The 9,885-nt window shown below is 60.3% G+C and overlaps 1 protein-coding gene across 3 annotated transcripts; it reads left to right on the forward strand.

Moving 5' to 3' along the window:
• The first annotated feature begins 6 nt into the window (after positions 1 to 6).
• Positions 7 to 9,433, forward strand: Thbs3 (thrombospondin 3). Of its 3 annotated transcripts, XM_010643874.2 has the most exons (23): positions 7 to 124; positions 1,242 to 1,448; positions 2,015 to 2,271; positions 2,351 to 2,453; positions 3,438 to 3,464; positions 3,646 to 3,728; positions 3,803 to 3,854; positions 3,950 to 4,098; positions 4,209 to 4,349; positions 4,484 to 4,561; positions 4,882 to 5,034; positions 5,176 to 5,286; positions 5,368 to 5,475; positions 5,642 to 5,801; positions 6,000 to 6,118; positions 6,388 to 6,440; positions 6,643 to 6,836; positions 6,978 to 7,156; positions 7,258 to 7,306; positions 7,478 to 7,674; positions 7,902 to 8,074; positions 8,928 to 9,067; positions 9,144 to 9,433. In XM_010643874.2, exons 1-23 carry the CDS (start codon positions 46 to 48, stop codon positions 9,200 to 9,202), a joined length of 2,871 nt encoding a protein of 956 aa, XP_010642176.1. In that variant the 5' UTR covers positions 7 to 45; the 3' UTR covers positions 9,203 to 9,433. The 3 variants fall into 3 exon arrangements, with proteins under 3 accessions (XP_010642176.1, XP_010642177.1, XP_010642178.1); XM_010643875.2 differs by lacking the exon at positions 8,928 to 9,067; XM_010643876.1 differs by lacking the exons at positions 8,928 to 9,067; positions 9,144 to 9,433 and having other exon boundaries at positions 7,478 to 7,775; positions 7,902 to 7,983.
• Positions 9,434 to 9,885: the final 452 nt, after the last annotated feature.

The raw sequence follows: 9,885 nt of genomic DNA on the forward strand, positions 1-9,885 counted from the left end.
CTCCCAGCAGCCTGCCTGGCAGGGCTAGTGAGCCGGCTGATCGGCATGGAGACGCAGAAACTTCGGGGGGCCCTGGCTGTCCTTTTCCTGTGCTCTTTTACATCTGCCAGTCAGGACCTGCAGGGTAAGCCTGTGTCCAGCTTCTTAGACCCCATCTCAGCCTCCTATTTACCCCCAGCCCTGGTATTAGGGAACATGTAGGCCAGGAGAGAGAGGAAGAGTCCCGAAATTGAGCCAGAGGGAAGAATTACGCTGCCTGGAGTTGGTGAAATTATGGCATGATGGGGAGGAGTGGGGTCCAGAGAGTGGTGGTGAGTAGCACTCCGGGGTCAGGCCTGAGGCCACGGCAGAGGGTCGGAGCTGGTCGGGCTGCTGGCTGGCTGGTGTCAGAGCGTCTGCAGGCACCCCAGGGTCTGGGGGAGCAGCCTGAAGGAGGGTGCGCTGTGGGCCCTGGGCACAGTCCCCCTGCTCTCCAGGCTCCTGGTTCACAAAGATCGTGGGGGTGGGGACTGAGCGGTCTGGCGCTCCCGGAGGTCTGGCGGTGGGGTGGGCCCTAGGGTGTGGGAGAGGTAGCTGGAGCGGATGACACAGGCAGAGATTCTTTACTGGCTGGAGAAACCACAGATTGGCCAGAACGCTGGAGGCAGAGGAGCTAGGTCCTACTTTCCACTGGGGCGGGGAAGCTCAGGAGGTGGGCGGGTCAGAGCCCTCAGTGGGCATACGTACTTATCAGAGGAGAGTGTTGAGTCCCCTGAGGCGAGTGCCGGGGTGCGGAGGACCCAAACCCAACAGTGGAGAGAGGCTGCCCGCCTCTCATCGCTGGGCTCTGGGCACCAGGTGCCACTCCTGATTGAGCGGCGCGTCGTCTCCCGTGCGCCACCTGGTGGGGCATCTAAAGTTTGTGGGTGGTTTTGGGTTTTTGGGTTTTTTTTTTTTGGGTACCGGGGACCGAACTCTGGACTTTGTGCTTTTGAGGCAGGCGGCAGAACCACTGAGCTAAATCCAAAGCCCTGGTTTTTGTATTTCTAAGTGAGCAGGCCTGCAGCTTCCCAGAGGGAGGTAGTAGGTAATAATGAAGGGAGGAAAGCCGCGGCCTCCTCTCTGGGGTAGCAAGAGGTAGAGCTCTGAGTTGACCGTATGTTGCCTGATGGGGAGCTGTGCTTAGGGTGCCCGACCCTGAGGGCTCGCGAGGGGCCAGGTCTTGCGTGTGACTCTGCTCTTTGATGACCCTGCCTGGCCAGTCGTTGACCTGCTGACTGTGGGTGAGTCCCGGCAGATGGGAGCCGTGGCAGAGAAGATCCGGACGGCCCTGCTCACCGCTGGGGACATCTACCTCCTGTCCACCTTTCGCCTGCCTCCCAAGCAGGGTGGTGTCCTCTTCGGACTGTACTCTCGCCAAGACAATACGCGATGGCTGGAGGCCTCTGTTGTGGGCAAGATCAACAAAGGTGACTGGTGGCACCTCCTTTCCTGCCCCAGAGAATCACCACACCTGAACATGCCCCGTTCTCCCCCCTCCTAATTCTCCTTGACCTCCGCTAGGACCATGGGCCCCTTTGGCTGTGCCAGGTGCCAGGGGCATGAGTGGGGGTGCTGAGGAAGTCAGAAGGCTGGGAACCCAGACTGCTGTGGGGAGGGGAGGGTCTGTATGGAGGTCGGTGGGCTGGCACTTGCCTAGCAAGCTTGAGGCCGTGGGTTCCATCCATGGCATTGCAGGGGGTGAGGAGGGGGTAAGAGGTTATATTTGGGGAGGACCACTTGGGACTGTGCCCAGCAGTGACAGAGGTTCCTCAGACTCCGGGGATCATTGAGTGGGCGCAGAACTAGCTGCCACCCCTGGAGAGGCAGAGGTGACCCGGTTGACTGAAGACCAAACGACGATGTGAGAAGGCTGTCGTGTACCTGTTTGGTACACGGTGTTGAGAAATGCGCCTGTGTTAGGGGTGGTAGCTTCAGCGCTGTGGTGTCTAAGCCTCGAGGAGGACAGTGCACAGACTGGCCCCCTCCTGGACAGTACTGGTGCGGTACCAGCGGGAGGATGGCAAAGTCCATGCGGTGAGTCTGCAGCAAGCAGGCCTGGCTGATGGGCGCACACACACGGCTCTCCTACGGCTCCGAGGTCCAGCCCGGCCCAACCCCAGCCTACAGCTCTACGTGGACTGCAAGCTGGGTGACCAGCACGCCGGCCTGCCAGCCCTGGCCCCCATCCCCCCGGCGGAGGTCAGCCGGCTGGAGATTCGGACTGGTCAGAAGGCTTATTCGAGGGTGCAGGTGAGCAGGAAGGACTCGGAGTTGGCAGCGACGGAGGGAGTAGGTGGTAGGTCCCCCATCTTACGTGCTGTCCCCCCAGGGCTTTGTGGAGTCGATGAAACTTATTCTGGGCGGGTCCATGGCCCGGGTCGGAGCCCTGAGTGAGTGTCCGTTCCAAGGGGATGAGTCCATCCACAGCGCAGGTAACAGTGGCTCCTGTTAGCTGGCATTGGACCACATTCCTCTGGCCTTCTGTGACTCCCGTCCTTTGCCTCCCTCCTCCAGCACCCATTTCTCTGGCTTACCTGTTCCTGGCGCTTCTCATCCCATTATCCCAAATCTTTTTTCTCTGACCCCATGGATCTCTTCTACAGGAGATGTGGGTCACATATATCTCCCTAAACCAGACGTGGTGGTGCGTGCCTGTAATCCCAGCACTCTGGGAGCCTGAGGCAGGAGGATTGCAAATTCAAGCCCAGCCTGGGCAACCTAGCTAGACCCTGTCTTAAAAATGTAAAAAATAAGGGCCAGGATGTAGTGCTGAGGCCCTGAGTTCTGTCGCCAGTAGCAGTATAAACCAGAACTCCCTGTGTAGTTCATTGCACCTACCTGGGTGGCCAGAAAGATAAAAGCAGTCTAAGGAGAACTGTAGCTCTGTGGACTTCTCAGGGACAGGGGAGGGAAGGTAACTGGTTGTGGCTGAGATCCCGGTCTCGGATCTTCTGTACTCCCCTTGGCAGCTGGTACATGCCAGAAGTGCCTCGATTTCCCCTCAGCCTAGCCTCTGACCGGTGCTCAGAGACCTACCCAGGTCAGCACCACCTTCCCCCAGATCCTTCGAAGCCAGATGCTTAGGAGGGAGGGAGGAACTGGAATGCACTGGGCCGTGGCCCTGCTTGGGTGGCCTGTCACCTGGACCCCTTCTACCCTTACCATGTCCCGGAGCCAGAGTTTGGGTTTTGGTGCCCCATGAGGCAGCATGAGGTTCCCAGCCCTGTGGAAAGCACTGGTGCTGGCTGGGGCTGTGTCCAGTGGCGAAGCACCTGCCTAGCACATGAGCTTCCAGGTTTGCCCCGGCGTGTCACTGTAGTCCTCCCACCATGCAGCATCTGAGGTTCCAGCCCTGTCCCTGTCCCGTCTCTCCTCCCCCCCAGTGCCCCCTGACCATGTTTTCTCCTGCTCTCTAGTGGCCAGTGTGCTGCAGTCCATTCTAGGTGAGTAGCACTGGGTGACGGAAGGGGCTGGGTTGTGAGGAGGCCTCAGGCTCTGGTGGCTCCCTGGAACTAAGTGGTCTCAATGAAAGGGTGGGGGTGGGTAGCCGAGGCTCGCCTGCCCGTGGAGGGGCTGTGGCTGAGGCCCTAGCTCTGAGCCTCTCCACCCCCTGGGCCCCGACAGGGGAACAGACCAAGGCGCTGGTCACCCAAGTCACCCTCTTCAACCAGATCCTCCTGGAGCTGCGGGATGATATCCGAGACCAGGTATGGGTGGGCCCACTGCAGGCTCAGGCTCTGGTGGGGTGGCAGAGCGGGAGCCAACTCCTCCCTGCCTTCAGGTGAAGGAGATGTCCCTGATCCGAAACACCATCATGGAGTGTCAGGTGTGCGGTGAGTGGGAGAGCGGGTAGGGCTGGAGGGCAGCACTGGCTCCTAGCCCCGGTCTGGATGGCTTCTGGGTGGCTCTGACTCTGCGCAACTCCCAGGCTTCCACGAGCAGCGTTCACACTGCAGCCCCAACCCCTGCTTCCCTGGCGTGGACTGCATGGAAGTGTACGAGTACCCAGGCTACCGCTGTGGGCCCTGCCCCCCGGGCCTGCAGGGCAACGGCACCCACTGCACAGACATCAATGAGGTGGGAGAGTGGCTGAGGGATCAGGAACACCACAGGGAGAGCAGCGGAGGGAGGTCAGGAGTGAAGTTAGGGGCTCGGGGCCTGAACTCTTGTGTCTCACCTGCCCTCAGTGCGCTCTTGCGGAGCCCTGCTTTCCTGGCTCCAGCTGCATCAACACTGTGCCCGGCTTCCACTGTGAGACATGTCCTCCAGGGTACAAGGGCACCCGGGTGTCTGGCGTGGGTGCTGACTATGCCCGGGCCAGCAAACAGGTCAGGGCTCCTGTGCTGGACATGGGCCTTGTGATTAGTGGGATGGGGCTGCTGCAGAGGGGGTTGCATGTGAACTTGTCAGCGCCTGTCTGGGGAGCTGCTGCAGGCCTGGTCCCACCCCATCTGCCCTTCAGATCTGCAGTGACATCGATGAATGCAATGACGGTAACAATGGTGGCTGTGACCCCAACTCCGTCTGCACCAACACTGTGGTGAGTGGAACTCTGCATCCCCTCTCACCGTGCGTCCTGCTGCCTGCCTTCCCCAGGGCGCTGCCCAGTGTTCACACGGGCCTGGGTGCAAATGCTGCTTTCAGGCTCTTAGCAGCGGGGACCTTTAGCAAGTGATTTAGTCCTTTTGAGCCTCAGTTTCATTTGGGAAATGGCTATTTATCTGCCTCAGCACCCAAAGGAGACACGCTAGGCCTGGCATCTCACTAGGAGTGCCCTCCTACACCCCACAGGTTGGAGGGTGCTGGTCTGGGCTGCCTAGCTGGTTCCCGCTCCTTCCTAACTGCTCTTCCCACTCCTAGGGGTCTTTCAAATGTGGTCCCTGCCGCCTGGGTTTCCTGGGAAACCAGAGCCAGGGCTGCCTCCCTGCCAGGACCTGCCACAGCCCAGCCCATAGCCCCTGCCATGTACATGCTCACTGTCTCTTTGAACGCAACGGTGCAGTGTCCTGCCAGGTGAGCGGAGAAGGGAGGAACCTGAGGAAAAGGGTAAGGTTGGCAAACACATGTAGGGCCTGGGGCTGAGGACCTCACGGGAAGGGAGAAGAGCAGCAGCAGCAACAGCAGCACTGACTCCTGCCCTTTGTGTTGTCCCAGTGTAACGTGGGCTGGGCAGGGAACGGGAACGTGTGTGGGCCCGACACAGACATCGATGGCTACCCAGACCAGGCGCTGCCCTGCATGGACAACAACAAACACTGCAAGCAGGTGGGGGGCCGGGGACAGCGTGGTGGGAGCCCGGGGCCCGCTCTGGCCAGAACTCATCTGTCCTCGTCCTCCCGGCTCTAGGACAACTGCCTTTTGACACCCAACTCTGGACAGGAAGATGCTGATAACGATGGCGTCGGGGACCAGTGTGATGACGACGCTGACGGAGATGGGGTCAAGAACGTGGAGGTGGCCGCAGTCCCTGTCCCCTCTCCCCCGCAGCCCTATTCCTGCCTTTCTCCAGGAAGGCCCTGCACACCAGACTCGGCCCAGAGCCAGGCCACTATCACGGGTGGGAATCTTTCCAAGGAGCGCTTGGGGGACCCCTGACCCTTCCCTCTCAACCCTTTCCCAGGACAACTGCCGACTGCTCCCCAACAAGGACCAGCAGAACTCGGATACAGACTCATTTGGTGACGCCTGTGACAACTGCCCCAACGTTCCCAACAATGACCAGAAGGACACCGATGGCAATGGGGAAGGCGATGCCTGTGACAATGATGTGGACGGAGACGGTGCGGTCAGGCCACCGGAGAGGCGGGCAGAGGCAGGGTGTCGGGGAGTAGGACTCATGTTGGGGTGGAGGGACCGGAGGGCAGGCGGAGGTGGGATAAGGTAGAGGCAGATTCTGGAGACAGCTTGGGACTTTTACCAGGGTAGAAGAGGGTGAGATGAGCTCCGTGACAACTCTGCACCTCCCATGTGGCTTCCAGGCATCCCCAATGGACTGGATAATTGCCCGAAAGTGCCCAACCCACTGCAGACAGACAGGGATGAAGACGGGGTGGGGGATGCTTGCGACAGTTGCCCGGAGATGAGCAATCCTACCCAGGTACAGGGGAGTGTCAAATGTCAAGGGCGGGAGGAGTAGGGAAGTTGGTGCAGGAAGTCCCACCCTTTGGACGGGAAGGGGGAGCCCTCTGGAAATATCAAGCGGGAGCAGAAGTGGGAGATGTGGCGGTGCAGGACTGTGATCCCAGCACTGTGGGAAGTCAAGGCTGGAGGACCACAAGTCCAAGCCCAGTCTGGGTGACTCGGGTAGGACGCTGTCTGTGAAACAAAGAAAAGAAAGGAGATGGTGAGATTGGGCCCCTTTCTCAGACAGACGCAGACAGTGACCTGGTGGGGGACGTCTGTGACACCAATGAAGACAGGTGAGATCTTGCCAGAGCTGCAGGTTGTTCCGCTCCTCCGACCATGCTCACGGCCTGTGATTGGCCTTGATTCTGTATCACTTTGAGCACAGAGTCCATTGTCTGCCTTCTGCTCCTACCGCTGGGCCTCCCCACGGTGGCTGAAGGAAGTGGAGAAGCCCAGGTACCTTTCAGCCTTATCTGCCGCTGTTTTTCTGAGCAGCGACGGGGACGGGCATCAGGACACCAAGGACAACTGCCCACAGCTGCCCAACAGCTCCCAGCTGGACTCGGACAATGATGGGCTTGGAGATGAGTGTGACAGTGACGATGACAACGATGGGGTCCCCGACTATGTGCCTCCCGGTCCCGATAACTGCCGTCTGGTGGCCAACCCCAACCAGAAGGACTCAGATGGTAAGGCTGGCTGGGCCAGGAGGGTTGGGCTGCGTGGGCTCTGCGTGGCAGGAGCCGAGGGGTGTGAGCGAGGTCCACAAGGCGACAGCGACGGCCAGCAGCATAGCCATGGCTCCTGAGCAGCCAGCTTCACTTTGCCAGGCAACGGCGTCGGGGACGTGTGCGAGGATGACTTTGACAACGATGCAGTGCTCGACCCCCTGGACGTGTGTCCCGAGAGTGCGGAGGTCACCCTCACGGACTTCCGGGCCTATCAGACCGTCGTTCTGGATCCTGAGGGTGATGCCCAGATTGACCCAAACTGGGTTGTGCTCAATCAGGTACCTAGGGCAGGGGCTGGGCAGGTGCTCTCCTGCCAGACCCCCAGGGGGGCCTGGGTTGGGCAGTGCACTCCACCAGGGCTTTTTCCTTTAACACGCAGGGCATGGAAATTGTTCAGACTATGAACAGTGACCCTGGCCTGGCAGTCGGTATGTAAAGGATGCCCAGTTCAGTAACTTCCAAGTGGAAGCCCTTGCAGGGGCAGAGGGCAGGGCAGGGAGGAAATGGGTGAGGAGGCAGGGGTGAGCTGGCCACACAGCAGTGCCCCCACTGCGGGCCAGCAGTAGCCTTGCTGCCGCTGACCATTACCCCCCTCCCAGGGTACACAGCTTTCAATGGCGTGGACTTCGAAGGCACCTTCCACGTGAACACAGTGACCGATGACGATTATGCAGGCTTTCTCTTCAGTTACCAGGACAGCGGCCGCTTCTACGTGGTCATGTGGAAGCAGACAGAGCAGACCTACTGGCAGGCCACACCTTTCCGGGCTGTTGCCCAGCCCGGGCTGCAGCTCAAGGTCTCCCAACTGCCCAGTGTCCCCAAGCGCTCCCTGTCCGGCTCCAGGGCCTCCCCCATGGCCTGCCAGGAGATCCTCTTACCCCTAGGTCTGGCCTGAAGGTCGGTTCTGGCTGGGGCTTCAGAGAATTTTCTGGACCCCCGCACTTGCTTTCCCACCTGTGTTTACCCACCTGCCTCCCTTGCTGTGGTCCCGGGTTGACCCCTGTCTTTGCCGATGACCCTCAGGCAGTGACGTCAGCCTCCGGCCCAGGCGAGCACCTCCGGAATGCCCTGTGGCACACTGGCCACACCCCTGACCAGGTACGACTGCTGTGGACTGATCCCCGGAATGTGGGCTGGCGAGACAAGACTTCCTATCGCTGGCAGCTGCTGCACCGGCCTCAAGTCGGCTACATTCGGTGAGGGTGAGAGGGTGAGGGCAAGGCCTGCACCTTTGGCTGTTCCTTTCCCTTAGCTGGGATCACCCGAGGCTCTGGGGCTCTGTGCAGGTGTGGGGAGGTGGCCACTTCCCTCCACCTCCCTCCTCACCACAAGCATGGTGACCTGTAGGTCGTGCGGGCACAGCATTCCTCTCTGCCACACTCCCCCTGTAGAACTAGACGCCCTTTCCGGTTCCCCAGCCTCCTAAGGCCAGGCCCATCTGTGGAAGGCCCCTCACCTCCGGTCCCTCGAGTGGAACAGCCCAGAACCGGCATCTGACCCGGGGGACTCTCTTTCACAGAAGAGCAAACACACCAGGCCTAGCTCTCACATCCCCTCACTTCAGTGCTCCTCCTCAACTCTGCCTTTTCTTCCCTCCACACTCCTTAGCTAGTGGGATGTCTTGGGCAGGGACAGGAAGTTGGTCTGTTTGGAAGGTGGACTCTTGAGGGTCAAGAGCCCCATCCCGGGCGCTGGGCTGGTTCCCCTTTAAGGTGCCTGGGGCTGTGGGGCGCCAGGGCACGGGATAAAGGGGGTGGACTGGAGCCTGGGAAGCGGGTGACTTCACCCCCAGCCCATTGTGCTCATCGTCATGGCAACCCAATCCTCGCTAGGAATGTGGCTGGTGCTTTGAGATGCAAAAGGGGCCAGACAAAGAGCCAGGGGCCCCAGGCCTGAGAAAGACACCCCCTTCCCTCCCCTCCCCTCTCCTTCTAGCCCTCCTCTCAGGCCTGGTGAGCTCGGGCGGGGGCTGGGACGAGCAGGCCTGGGACAAAGTGGCACAGTGCCCGCTGACACCTTAGCGTCAACGGACACCCCTATCCCGGGCAGGGTGAAGCTCTATGAGGGTCCCCAACTGGTGGCAGATTCTGGGGTGATCATCGACACGTCCATGCGAGGGGGGCGTCTTGGTGTATTTTGCTTCTCCCAAGAGAACATCATTTGGTCCAATCTCCAGTACCGATGCAATGGTGAGCGCTGCACCAAGGCCAGCCTGGTCCCACCCCGTGAGCTGCCCTCTCTGACCTTCCTTGTTCCCCTTTTCAGACACAGTGCCAGAGGACTTCGAGCCCTTCCGGAGGCAGCTGCTCCAGGGAAGGGTGTGAGGAGGTGGTCACCGGATTCAGAATCCCAACTTTAGACCCTGGCCCTGGGGTCCATCCTGGAGACCCTGGGGTCTACACCACAGCCCCTCAGCAAACAGACCCTCCTCTGGGTGGGTCAGCAGTTAAGCCCAGGCGGGTTATTGGCCCACTGTTCAGGGCTTTGGAAATTTTCAGGGGGTCCTACTCAGGTACCAACCCCAGGAAAGAACAGCACGTTGCCATAAAATTTCACTTTTTTCTATGCCAGTGCAATTGCTTGTTTTGGGGATTTCTCGGGATATCGGGGAACAGGAAGGATCGTGAGGGGAAGAGAAAAGCTGGTAGGTTGAAAGTTAGAGATCTAGGAAAGTTTGGCGTGGGTGGGAGAGGGGCCAGGTGGGATTAAATGAAGGATGGGGTGCTGGTGAGAGAGGATCGCTAACGTCCTCCCGGCCCCATTACTCACGGTGGCAGCGGCGACACTCCGGTTTATCTTAGATCGGTCGGATGGAAAGCCAGGAGGGCAGGGGCTGCCTCGCTCGGGGTGAGGGGAGGCCGGGGAGGCCGGGGGGCCGAGGGGGCCGGAGGCCGGGACGAGTGCAATATTGGCGGGGCAAAGAACAACACTGCACCGCGTCCCGTCCCTCCCGCCCCCCCGGGGCCCGGAGTCCCGCTCCCCGCCGCCTTTTAGCCCAGGGCCGAAG

Source organism: Fukomys damarensis, unplaced genomic scaffold (genome assembly GCF_012274545.1).
Source record: "Fukomys damarensis isolate Sample0158 unplaced genomic scaffold, DMR_v1.0_HiC HiC_scaffold_33, whole genome shotgun sequence".
NCBI classification, from domain to species: domain Eukaryota; kingdom Metazoa; phylum Chordata; class Mammalia; order Rodentia; family Bathyergidae; genus Fukomys; species Fukomys damarensis.

Bases quoted from the DNA above. Each gene is read 5' to 3' on its own strand.
- Thbs3 (XM_010643874.2), top strand. From the start codon at position 46: ATGGAGACGCAGAAACTTCGGGGGGCCCTGGCTGTCCTTTTCCTGTGC. The intron at 5,476-5,641 runs GTGGCCGCAGTC...ACCCTTTCCCAG, and splicing joins ATGGGGTCAAGAACGTGGAG to GACAACTGCCGACTGCTCCC. The intron at 6,441-6,642 runs GTGAGATCTTGC...TTTTCTGAGCAG, and splicing joins TGTGACACCAATGAAGACAG to CGACGGGGACGGGCATCAGG.